At 41.6% G+C, this 13,491-nt stretch overlaps 1 protein-coding gene across 2 annotated transcripts in view; it reads right to left on the bottom strand.

Annotated features, from left to right (window-relative positions):
• Nucleotides 1-13,491, bottom strand: part of ABCG1 (ATP binding cassette subfamily G member 1) — a 62,096-nt gene that overhangs the window by 9,416 nt on the left and 39,189 nt on the right. For both annotated transcript variants that reach the window (XM_064525441.1, XM_064525446.1), the window contains 9 exons: nt 9,802-9,947; nt 8,974-9,097; nt 7,760-7,874; nt 6,934-7,079; nt 6,652-6,753; nt 4,388-4,556; nt 3,515-3,615; nt 2,905-3,063; nt 1,385-1,503 (listed from right to left, as the gene is read on the bottom strand). In XM_064525441.1, the coding sequence (XP_064381511.1) occupies nt 1,385-1,503; nt 2,905-3,063; nt 3,515-3,615; nt 4,388-4,556; nt 6,652-6,753; nt 6,934-7,079; nt 7,760-7,874; nt 8,974-9,097; nt 9,802-9,947 (1,181 nt within the window). The remainder of the gene's footprint in view (nt 1-1,384; nt 1,504-2,904; nt 3,064-3,514; nt 3,616-4,387; nt 4,557-6,651; nt 6,754-6,933; nt 7,080-7,759; nt 7,875-8,973; nt 9,098-9,801; nt 9,948-13,491) is intronic.

The following is a 13,491-nucleotide window of genomic DNA, read 5'->3' as shown; positions in this document are numbered from 1 at the left end:
GCGTATAGTGCAATTTCTCAAAAGGAAAATGTTAAAATATAAGGCAGACTAATTTCAGCTTGTATTCAGAAATTCTTCTTCAATTTAAGGTGGTATCATTAATTCCATTTTTAAAATTATGCAGCAGGGACACAATTATGATATGAAGCCAGAAATGTATTAAAACTGGGATCAAACTAAAAAATCTCTTCTCTTACCTTCTGTGCTATACTTTCACTAGCTAGTAATGAGCAGTTCCCATGTCTCCTCCAGGAGGGGGTGCACACAGGCTTTGATTTTGCAAGCAGATACACCAGCATGGTGCCCATGCATATACTAGCTCTCCTCAGTTTCAGGAGACTCCATATGGGCTAGACAATTCCCCTGCGGCCTGATCTTGAATTCTAGTTACCAATCCAGTGTGTGCAGCCTCTTAAACTTTGATAGGTCTCTGCGTGAGACCTCACTTGTCAAATGAGAGGAGATTTTAGCTTGGCTTTTGTTAATAGTAGTGCAGTTCAGAGGAGGATGTGCGAGAAGGGGGAATGATGCTGGAGGATAAACCTACAAACCTATTTCCTCGCAGTAAACTGGCCCTACGACAACACAAGTCATACACAAAACAGTGGTTAAAGGACTGTTTTCAAGGACCCAAGTAGCTCCCTCTGCAATGTCCACTTCCTGATCATTTCAGTCCCAAGAAAACCCATTGGCCACCTTCAGGGGAATTCATCTCACCTAATTACAGCCCAGGCATTTAGGTGTCTAGTCTAAACTAGTCCTCCGAGCCAGCCTCCAGAGGCTTCTTGATGGCAATTGTACCATCTTAAGATAACTGTCTCAGACAGACAAAGTGACTGACACAGATAGGATACAAGGTGCCTGTCTCCTTCCACTGACTGTAGATGGGGCTTAAACCACCAGTTTAGAGGTGACACAAATCCCACCCTTCTTGTGGCAGTACAATTGCAAAGTTTAAAGGTATTTCTCCAGCAAGCCCATTGGGGATACAGTGGTGATTTAAACAACATTGTTCTTCCAAAATGAGGTGCTGGCAGCCTCATCAACTTCTCATTTGGACACACTGTCCTTATTATTTCCCCAAACCACTATTCCAAAACCCATGGAGATCCACGTGCTGTACAATCCCATTGAATTTAACGGGAGTGACCTGGACTAGTGACAGATGATTAATACTGAACGTTCCTATTAATTTCACATCACATACAGTATAAAATACTGTGAGATAGCATGGTATTCTTTTACATTATATGTATGTTTACACTGTAAAGAATATGCTGTGAACACAGTCTCTTCAGCACCCAAAATACCCAAACAAGCAAGCAAGCAAAAGCAAACAAGCAACATTTTGAAGATGGGAGGTTAATGGCCTCTCTAGCAGTACCTGACATAGGAAATGTAGGACATCCACTGGAGGTACGTTGGAATGGTATCAAAGCTGACAAAAAACCCGGAGAACAGAAGCACCGGAATGGCAGTAACTGGGCCCACAAAAGTGGCCACCTGGGAAGGTAAGGAACAGCCTCCTGTCAGACAGCCAGAGAAGTAACTAGAAATTAATTTGCTCTTCCACCTAATGTCTTGACCTCCAGTGAGGAAACCAGTCTTTAAAGGAGCAGGCTTTCTTTGTGGCAAATCCTCTGTTCTGTGCCAAACCCAGAGAAGCGGTGGAAATCTGCTCTCCTAGGCAGCAGGGAGCAATGCCATTCAAATCCTTCTGATAATGCTACTCCCCCAAATTATCACAGTTCCAAATACCATGAACTTGCTGAATTTTTTGGACAAGGTTTCTTGGGGAGGGAAGTGGTTAGAGGCTGTGAGTGGAAGAAAGGGGGTCTCTCTCCTGTCCCTAAAACCCTGCTTCTAGCTGACCTCTCTACAGTGCGGGAATTTGTCCTTTGAGGGACCTGAACTCACAGTGAAGGTTGCAGAACAAGATGGGCACTGGGATTCCCTCACTTCTCTATGTATGAGACTCTTCTTGTTAAATATTATGCCCCTCACCCACTCCCCTCTCAGATCTCCCTCCCCATTAACCCCACATGGATAGCAGCTTCATTTGGTCCTAAAAATTTCTGAAGAGAATAAGGAGCATCACCAGCTGGAGGGGCTTTGGTAGGGAAGACAGATCTTGGCCAGACTCCATCCTCTCTTCTCTACAGCCCCTCCAGAGCAGAGGGCTGTATGGGTATTTCTGGGGAGAGTGGAAACACAAGGGTCACAGAACAGGGCTGTGCTGGTCTCCACAGGATGGCACAGAGCAGGACCCAAGACTAGTACTGCAGAAACTTTGATAGTATCAGAGCATAATAATGTCAATATCATCTGCTATCACACGCAGTACAAAACAGAGCCCCGCTGTGGATTTATCACTTCTCCGCCACTACTGCCAGGAAGCAGGATGGAGTTACATGGCCAGCTTCCAATGTGCCAGTCACATCATGAGCTGCCTCTCTCCCTCCCTCTGCAGATGGTTTGATTTCTGGGCAAACCTCCCTTCACCTTGCCTGCTGCAACTTTCTCCTTCTATGTGTATGGAAGAATTCTGTCCTGACCACAGCTACAGATATTCATGGCCTACCTCCTCCACTTGGTAGGTGCACAGAAATGCACCAGCCCTGCAGATTCTAGGACCTGCTCAGCCTGGGATGAATAGCAAGTGACAGCCCACTCAAGCAGGGGCCTGCACAGCACCACTCAAATGGGGGAAGAACTGTATTGCCTCACATTTACTGGGTGTACATGCTGTTTAAGTTCATGCTAATGGGAAGCACCAAGCACCAAGAGAACCTTTTGCCTGTTATCTCCCCACAACTGCCTTAGAGACACAGCAGCAGTCACAGCAAGTAACCAGTGCTAGGAGATAGCAGGGTTCCCATGAGACCCCAAAACACCCATCAGTACCTGGAGGGATGTAGAGGCTGCACCTATCAGAAGACCCAGTGACTGAGCCACCAGGGACGTCATGGTTCCCAAGGCCGCAAAGAGGACAAATCGGAGTGCATCAGATGGCTGCGAGGTCATCCAGTACACAATGCTGCAGTAAGCTACAGGAAACATGATCTGCAAGGAGATACACATGCAGTCAGTTCATTAGAGTGAAACATTCCTTGTTACTCTCAGTGAGATAAAAACACAGAGGAAGCATTATCTGCTAGTTAATCAACAGCTCTCAGCCTTTGCATGTTACCTGACAGGAATGGCATTCAGCTGAGGAGAATGAATACATCTGCCACAGATTGTCAGAAATACATCCCACTCACAGCCTTTGTCAATGCCCCATCCGCACAATCCACAAAACCAAAGATGCTCATTTGTTTATTAAAAAAACACTTGGGTCAAGCCTAGGCTTTTGTGAAGTTGTGCCATTTATTTCTAATGATGTTTTGATTTGGACCTGAAGCTTCAGCACACATGTATGAACAGTTTCTGTTCAGATGGACAAAATACCAATACTGATCCTCCTGGCAAGAATTTAAATGGTTCTTGTTTTATTGAAGAGTAGAGCATATACCTGAAAAGGAACATCAGCCATGGTTTTAGCAAGATAGTAGGCTTTCAGGCTGTACCAGTAGTTCAGATGCTCTCTAAGAAACACTCCCATCTCAAGAGGAACTACGGAGAATACAAATTAGTAAGACAAGTTACGTTGTCAGTGTGTAACATTCTTGCACAAAATAACATAGTTTATCCATTTCCAATCCTGAGCTGCTGTAGTCCCACAGCGGGATTGTGCTCTCAGTCCTTTGACAGACCCGTTTGAATGATATGTACTGAAATGTAAGAGGTCAGCCCTGAGAGTTGCTCACTGTTTACAATATTTACCAGGTTACTCAGATCATCTCAACCTTGCTTGAAGAGGCCTTTTGAAATAAAAATGGTGTCAAAGCTTAAAGAATCAAGAAATTGTTCCCTTTCATTGGGCAGGGAATCCAAAATAACAGCCCTCCCAGAGGAAGTATGGAACAGTCCATACTGCAGGACTTGTTTCTAACAACACATGATTACGATGACCACAAGTGGGCAGTCATGAATTAAAAGTCCTAGGGAAATTATCACAGTTCCTCCAAGACCAAGACCCACCACAAGCATGACACAGTTGAGTAGCACTCGCACCTTAGCAAAAGAGGAAATTCCAGTCCAGGATTGTAACAGTGAACTGTCAGCGTTGAGAAACACTGGCCTAACTGGGGGGGAACACTGGATAAATCTCTGTTTACCTCTATACAGCAGTTTAGTGAGTGCAAGATTTATCTCACACTTGTCTTAAAAGTGGAAGCACAAGTCAAATGTTACCTTACATGAGACAGGCACATTACAACCCTCTCTCCTCCCACATTGTTGCAATCTCTTTGCCCATTAATTTACCAGTGTGACCAGTACTCACATGTAAGGACAGTTGGCATGAGCGCAGCAAACATAAGAAACAACATGGAAAAAAAGAGGAAGCCAGAGTTGCTGAGAACCTTCTTAGCTTCATTGCCAATCCCTAAGTAGAGCAAGCCAATGAGCAGTCCGATTCCAATGTGTGAGGTGATACGCAAGTGCGTCAGGACCTACAAGCAAGGAAAGAGTAGTCTTTCTAATCAGGATGACTGGGCTCAACAACCATGGCAAATATGAGTTAAATGAGATATGCAGCTTGCAGAAAAACAGTAAGTATATCCAAAAGAACTTACACAGAAATGGTCTATTAGCAAACTGGGCTTCTGCTAAGAAGAATGTACACTAATGAGCTTCCCAGTGTGAGCAGGCACAAGGCCTATAGTGCAGAGAATTTCTTCCTTCAGCCAAAGGCAGTAGCTGCAAATGCTGCAACCGGGAATCTTACTGTCTGACAACATCATGGAGTCATTGGCCCTCATTCATCAGGCAAAGCAGACTTTCTCCCTGACTAAAAGATAGACTTCCCAGGGCAGAAAAAGCTATTTAGTGAGGCAGAAAGGGTATTTCAGGCTTCTACAGACCAAACTAACTTAATCAGGTATAAATTAGCCTTTTGCGCCTTCTCCGCAATTCGGTATTCCTACAAGAGGTATGGAAGAACAGAAGGAAGAATAAAACATGGAATAATTGCAAGTCTTCAGAGTTAAGCAGGAAAAAAAATCTTTACTTAAAAACTACCCTGTTCTTCCATCTATGTGTCAGAAAAGGAGTTACACTTGCCCCTTGGTGGAAAAGAAGAGAGCACTGTATGATCCAATGGCTAGTGTTTGAACACCTCTAAGAGCTGTTCTCCATGTAGAGCAGAGAGATCTGAACTCCTAGTTGAGCAATGTGGAGAATGTGAAACTGTATGTATGCTTTGGATTACATGAGCATGTTAATTTATTTTTGACTAAGTATTTGGTACTAAACCAGATGTGCAAGCTATTCTAGAATAGAAGAGGGCAAAATTCAACAACTTAATTAAGCTTTGAAATGACAACTGCTCTGTAATGTAAAAGAGCAGCAAGGGAGAAGAACAATTTAAGATAAATGCTCTGGCAAAACAACAAATGGGCACATAGTCTGGAAATAGGAAGATGCTTCCTAACCATTAGAACAGCAAGGTTCCACCGTATCTTCCCAGTCAGAGCAGTGGGGAAAACACCTAATTGCTTTTATTATAGCACCCAATATAGTGTGCCTGGTTTTCCCCTTTTCCATGGGCAGGTATATCAAATTAATGTATATATTGATGCATATACTGTCTTTTCCCCTGTCATGTAAAGCACAGGATACCTTTCAAAATGTAGGAAAAAAGCAGCAGAAAAACCCTCCTCAAATTTATTAAACTGCAAATTTGCCACTAAGAACAGCGCTTGGCCAACCAGTATTATTTACACTGCACACTGGTGAGTCCCTTAAGGTGAGCATGTAATGTCTAGCTGAGGAAGCTCATCTCCTTAACTCACGAGTTTCAAAGAAGGCTCACCACTGAAACAGTGCAAGTACTCCCCTCTCTTAAATCCACAAACAATTGAGCTACTCAGAGATAAGAAAAGCTTTCCTTAGTAAAAAGAGAAGTGTCTCTTTGCATTTTGTTAATGCAAACTGAGACAACCAAAACATTTAATGAAATTACGTCAAATGTGTAGGGTTTGGGATTTGTGGGGGAGGAAGGTGGCTTTTTTTAAGAAAAAGGTGAGGGACATTTTTTTCTTGGGCATGAAAGAGTTTCATTATGATAGTTGAATCTTGATTTTAAATGCATGTAAACATAAGTGTTTCCTTTTGAGAGAATCAAAATAATTTTTCTATTGATTTTCTGTTTCACCAGGAAAAAGAGAATTTTAAATATTAACTTCACATCACACTGAAATTAACTCTGTGCCATCCTGAACTTTTTGCAACCAGGAATTTTGTGGTATATCAGTGCATCTTTACACTCAGTTTGTATTACGATAAATAACTGTATGTATGACACGACAGCACAAAGGGGTTTCAGGCTTTGTCTTTTTTTCCCGGACACTTCAGAGTTCCACTAAACAAAAATGTTCACAATTAAAGCAGCAGCAATTAACAGCGAGACTGAAAGATCAGTCTCTTTAAAGCTCTGGACAATCTTCATGCGTGGGCTGCGGACAGGAACTTCTAGGCATATTACGCTACCTCCCAAACAACTGAACAGATCTTTTAGCTACCGAAGTATTATAAAGGTAGTCTTACTGAATCCCTCATGATGGTGAGAAAAGTCCTTTTGAAGAGGATGCAGAACTGGGTTAGGCAGCTGGCAGAGAAGCTGTGGCAGCCTTCTGTGGAGGACGAATCCTAGCGGAAACACATAAAAGAATAAACTCCTTTCTTTGCAGAATCTTAGTTTTCATTCACAAAACCCACTCTCAGCATCTGAACGTACCCAGAAACCTTCCCCATTGACAAAGGATTTAAATTCTCTTCCTCTCTCTCCCAAACTCAAGCCATACCCATTACTTGCTATACACAAAATACCTCTTCAGAAGGCCGGTGCCAGAGGAAGGGGTTCAACTCGTTCTCACCAACATCTCTCTTGTAGTCTGTGTCACATATCCTCTCCCGTACTGCCCTGACCAGCCGGCTGTTCTGGTCTCCGTACTCACCAGAAGCGACTTCCATAACTACACAAAAGAGAAGGTGAGTTACGGGTTTATACCACTGATTAGTTACAGCCCTTATTGTTGGGTTCCCTTGACCCTGTAGCGTTGACAGAAAGAAGAGTTTTGTTTAAAACATCCTTTAAAATGACACATATAAATATATATGTGCACGTGTGCGCGCACACACACACACACAATTTATATGCGTTTTTCCAAAAAAATTTAGAGAGTTCTGTTCATCCTCCTAGATAAATGAATCTTTTTTAGAGAAAATGAAGTGAATACTTGATTTCCTTGGTAATCAAAAGCACAAAGATCTCTTTTTGTGGTCCCCACTGCTCCTTTGGAATTAAGAAACAGCAGTGGAAGAAAAAAACATGCTCTTAGCAGTAAGATAACACAGCAGTATTGCTCATAAAAAAAACAGGAATATTGGAGTCACTTTGTAAAGACTTTAAGATTAATTAATATGAAACACAAAAATATATTCTTTCATTTCCCATACCTAGACATCTGTCAGAGGGAAATATTCACTAAACTTTACCACTAGGTGACATTCAAATTACTGAGAAAAGATTGGATTAATTTTGTTTTAGATTTTGGAAAATATATGTACACGCACACATATGTATGGATGTTCCCATTTCCCTGAAGATGCCAATCAAAAGCACAAAAAAAAACATTATTCACATTTTCCTTACCAAAATCTGCTGGATTGTGGTAGGTTGGACAATTTAAACCCAAATCTCTCAAGTAAGGGACAAGGTTTAATACTTTCCCACGGTAAATGCATTGACCTTGACTTAAAACATAGAGCTGAAAAACAAGACCAAAAAAAAGAAAAAAATGAAATACTATCAAAATATTTGAACCTGCTATCTGTATGGCAGCAATCGATGAACCCAATGACCTCTTCTTGCCCTGTGGGCAAAACAACTTGGAGAGATTTGTCACCACTTGGAATTGCCTTTGCATGGAATTACAGCTGATGGAAAATGTGCAGAATATTAGAAATGCTCAAGATTTGAGTTCTGCAAACATTCCCTCCAGCACTAACAGCACCCTAACACAGAAACAGATTAATTCCAGCCTTAGACACATGCTAGCAGGAGGCAAGAAACTGTAAAACTGAGCCATCTAATTTCCATACATTATGGATATTTTTGGCTGGGAAACGAGGCTAGTGAATGTAGGAATGGAGGGAGAGATGGAGTACACATACACATAATTTATACGTATTTATAAATATAGAGCAGAGCAATAGGAAATAGTTTGATTATTCTTGCTTTCAGCCACACTATTGACTTTAAATAAACCTCCCTGCCAGACTGGCAATCTGCAAGGGCTTGTTCACCTATGGTATAGTAGGTTTTCTCTAAGCTCTCGCAGCTCTAATTTAAATCTCCTAACAAGATTAACAAGATTTAAATCTAACCTAAACACGCACAGTACACATCCTGTTGTTAGGTTGGAGAAAAGATCTCCAACTGACTTCATTTCAATTATTATTATTTTGCATGAATAGACTTTGGCAAATTTACACCTGTGTAGCTAGGAGGAGAATATGCACTAGCAACATGGCAGACATTTACACTAAAGTTCTCTTGCTCTTAAATTACCTCTCATTTACTTTATTGAGAGCCGCGTCCCCAGGAGTGGTAGTGGGCATGGACATGAAAATTGCAAGTGTGATAATCGTGACCTTGCAAACAGATCAGCTTTATATTTATATAATACAAAGAGGCATAGAAGAAGAAAACAAATAAAAAGTATATTTTGCTCTAATTTACTGAAATTTATTTATTTGATTTGGAACCACAGACTAGAATTATTAATGTCTTTGCCTACAGAGGGCAGTCTTGAGAGTATAACCTACCTAACCCATACTTAAAGAGAAAGAGTCTGAGAATAATACCTGATCAAACAACTCAAACAGTTTAGCACTGGGCTGGTGAATCGTGCAGATGATGGACCTGCCCCCCTGGGCTAAAGCCTTCATCAAAGAGACAACCTGAAAGCATGATGCACTATCCAAGCCACTGAATGAAAGGAAAGAAGAAGTTTGTTAGATCAACAGTTCCACAGGCACCACTGGAAACTAGCACATGTATCTGATCCTTTAGTCTCTCACTATTCTCTTTTTATAAATTGTCTCTGTAGCAGCTTAATTTTATCACATGTCAACCTTATGCTTGTATTTCTCCATCACCCTTTTAATTAAGTTGGAAGCATGCCTGAGAATGAAAAATAGGAGTATTCTCAAAGCTGCCTTAAGGGGCTTCTACATTTTAGGACTATAGATTAAAGATGCTCCCTACTTCAGTGAATAGATACATACTCATAGCTCTCCCAGCTTCCTCTGGACTGATCACAGAATTTAATCCTAGGTGGGTTACATTCTTTATTAAAAGTCAGTCTTAGAAAACCTTATATTCATGAGCTATCTTTGCTGGAAAAAGAAAATTCACATGCCATAACCTGAAAACAACTTCCTCTCTATCTTCCTTCCTCTTTCAGTTTTTGTCTCCCTTAATTATTTATAGGTCTATGGTCTGGAGGTTACAGCAGTAACCCAGGGCACTAACTGAGCCTAAATCAAGTTATTCTTGGGGGCTGATCGAGCACTTACAGGCAATAAAAAAATGAGGCTCTTCCAAGAATTTAAAGGTGAATAACTTTTCCGTGCATTGTTCTACCATATAGAGCAATATTGGTTTATCTTTAATTTTTGGCCTTGAAGTACCTGGTTGGTTCATCAAAAAACATGACAGGAGGATTGTTCACCAGCTCCAAAGCAATGGCAAGACGCTTCCTCTGGCCTCCAGAAAGACTCCCAGTCCTCGTGTTGGCACATGTGAGCAAACCGAGGGCCGTCAGTATTTCCTTTACCTAAAGGAAACAAAACAATGCATGTCATTTACATTTGTTAGCGCAAAAGAAGAGTCTCTTTACTGTATCACTGATTTTCATGGAGAATCTAAACTAGCCACTGACTTTGTCTAACCATCTAGATACTGGAGCCTTTTTCCATACAATGAAAGAGGAAAGCTAGGCCTTAGATTCAGCGGGGCTTAAGAGCCTGGCATTTACCATTTTGACCCAAATTCTACTTGTCCTTCCTACATGGCCTGTCTCAGTAGGAATCCTTTCTTGTGAAAATTAAGTGAAAACCAGTTCTTCAATAGTACCCCTTCGATTTGACTCAGACATCAAAAGAGCTGTGCAGTATGTGAACAGTTATTATACAGTGAAACCAACAGGCTTCTTTCAATGAAATTTCTAGGCTGTATTTACAAGGGAATGCAGAACTGTGTAATAAAAATCAGCAGTGTCTGCAGAGTAAAGACCTACTTTCACCTAATATCCGTTCTTCAAAGTCTGCCCTTCAAATGCAGCCATTGATTTTAGGTGCTTTCATTCTTCTCAGGGCCAATTCAGTTGTAATATGTACTTTCAGATGTCTGGGATTTCCACAGGGCACAGTCTCCTGAAGGGCACAGTCTGTTCCAGGGTCTTTGGACCAAAAGAACAATCCCAGCTGCTATGAATTTTCTGTTTCAGTGATTGGGGATCTGGTCTTGCACCCCTTTATGAGGAAAGGAGTTTTTTGGCATCAGTGGAACCACCGACATAAACACAGCTGATTCCAGGTTAAATTGCTTAGGCGAAGAAAAAAATATGTATTTATAAAAACAAAGGCAATATGGAAGCCCACACATTTAACACTTCATTGAAGCGTAGGAGTAGTCGTCTGTCATTTGTTAATGTAGTAATTGTTTGGACAGAGACAGTTTTCTGAAAAGGTGGTGAAAATTGGTTAGAGGAGCCAGGGCCTGATGCTGCACTTGTCCTGACTTTGATTTCCAGGAGCTGCAGGTGTTTACCTCTCTTGGTCGAGAAAAAAAGAAAAATCAAACAGCAACTCTGGTTCTCAGGGGGAATAACCCAACTACTTCCTTCTCTTTATCTCTAAGAAGGAGCAGACTTCTGGACATTATGGTACATGGGCAGCACAAGCTCGGCCAATCTCCCTAAGTTGCAGAAATTAAAACAAGGAATATGAGGTCTGGTTCACTGGAGATTTTTCACTTGTTCCTGACTGCTTTAAACAAGCATCTGTAATCTTGCTCACATGAATACATATATTCATAAAATTTATCTATGATAAACATTTACCTTACAATTTACAGCAATAAAATAAATGATTTATTCCAACACAGCCCAGCAGTACTAACCAGGAAATGACTGCATTTCTAATAGGTATTGTACAAATGCATTCGAGACAATCTTTTCCTCAAAGAGCTATTTGTAATTACACTGATAACATGAATAAATGAATTGGTTTGCTGGCCTAACTTATTAAGGTGCAAATGAATTAAGACTTTTAAGGCACAAATAAATGTAACCACTGACTTGAAACAAACATATTCTCCAATATAAAATCTGTTTAGCTTATTAAAAATATATTTGAGTGAATCAAAGCAATCCTATGCTACCAAACATATGTTGATTCCTGTAAGTTTCCCTCTCTAGAATTCCGATTTTCAGATTCTCCAAGACTGAACAAATTTAGGATGTTCCAAAAAGAAAAGTACACCTGGATCAGCCAAATTCACTCCTTATGGTTGTTTTAACAAGTCCACATAGCTTTTGCTGCCCCTAATATAGGCACAATTAGGAAATAAATACAGACAAGACAGGCATCAAAACAGCTGCTGCATCTTTGGAGCTGCCATATATTTCACATTTAGGGCAAGGGACGTACATTTCACCGGGTGGCTCAGAAGCAATTTTTCCTTCACCTTTATAAAATTCAGCTTAAGAATCACATGCCAGCTACTGCTAGAGGCATCTTTTAACAGAGTAAGAGACTCCTCTGAAACGGTAAGTCCAACAAGTCAAGTTCAGGCCTCAGTGAGATGCATATGAACATGCAAATCTGGCATCTGGGGAAGATCAGGAAGCCTCTTGCATTCCTGAAACAGAGCTCCTCCCAGAACTGCCCATATAAGCCACAGCTTTCCTGTGTACACTGCAGACAAGCCAGGAAACCCGCGTGAAATCTCTTGGCAGGAGAAATGGGGGATGGGAAACTATCTCAGCAAGGCTCTAGGTCCCATGTCACCAGCTTGAATAACTGTGTCACCTAAATTACCCTAGGCCCTCTTATCCAAAGAGAGGCAATCTCCTCAGGAAAGAGCTTCAGATAATAAGTCAGAATAAGATGTTCTGAATTGCCCCCTAACTGCTCCTCTCCAGCTACGATTTCAATTCACGCAGGGCCAGCCATACTCCATTCCCACTCACAGGGCCTCCTCCCTCCCGCAGACCTCGATTTCAGCTGAGCCCTGTCCCCTGCACTGTTTTTGCCCCGGAGGGTCTCCTCAGTGTATGGCTTTGGAAGCACAAAATGCACTGAAATGAAAAACTGGTCCCTTCTTTCTATTTAGGAAAAGTAACTCTCTGAAAAGTCATGAAAAGCCCCAAACTTGAAGTTCACAGGAGTAAGTATAGCACAAATGTTGGGAGCCTTTTACACCAATAGTAACTCCGTTTTTATTGATGGGACATCTGAGTCATGGAAAGACTAAAAGACTTGTTCAGAGTAACATACAAGTCAACAGCAAAGGCAGAATTAGCCATCAATTTTCTGGAAAGGAAAATCACAATTTTAGCCATGAAGCCATACTATTGCACAAACCCCATTAGACCTCAGCACAACCCTCACATACCTAGAGGCCTCCCCCTTGAAAAGGCAGAGTAAGAGAGACCATAATTATTCTCCTTGTTGGTGTTGTCTTATGCAGGACTGAAACACAGCCTGAAATTAGCAAAAACAAACCCAAACACCTTCTGAGCTACAGTTCCACTTTTCTTGAATCTTTCAACAACCTGAACCATCTCTGCTTTCGTCAGCGCTATGATTTTTCTGTTTTTAGCTGCAGGCATAATCCTCCCCCTCCCCAGTCATATTTTGTTTTGAAACACACTGTGCAGCACTGAGCTGTTCCTCTCACATGCTTAGGCATGCTCTGGTAACTCTGCCCGAGCAGAGGTAAACACCTGAGCTCTGAGTGTCCTCAGTAATACAAAGGCCCAGATTTCTTAAGCTTTGCCTATAGATGCAGAAAGGGCTCATTTCCAATCCTTTTAAGTATAACTGAGCTAATGAAACTTGGTTGAGAAAGCCATCTCACACACACGCTAGCATGTCGGAAGTCATTTTGTCTGGCCGCACACCTCCAAGTATTTTCTTTAAAAAGACAGTCCTGTGTCAGAGCACATGATGGGGAGGAATCATGCCACTTAAATGGGTGAGAGAGCATGCTTCTTAGTGAGGCTCCTCTCAGTACAGGTCCAGCTGGCTTATAGGCCTCCATGGGTAAAAACACACCAGGACTTGTCTCCTGCTCAGGAAGGCCATGGGCCAGTC

The sequence above is a fragment of the Dromaius novaehollandiae genome, chromosome 1 (genome assembly GCF_036370855.1).
Source record: "Dromaius novaehollandiae isolate bDroNov1 chromosome 1, bDroNov1.hap1, whole genome shotgun sequence".
In the NCBI taxonomy this organism is placed as follows: Eukaryota; Metazoa; Chordata; class Aves; order Casuariiformes; family Dromaiidae; genus Dromaius; species Dromaius novaehollandiae.
The sequence above is the reverse complement of the archived record's forward strand: the minus strand, read 5'-3'. Positions and strand labels throughout refer to the sequence as shown.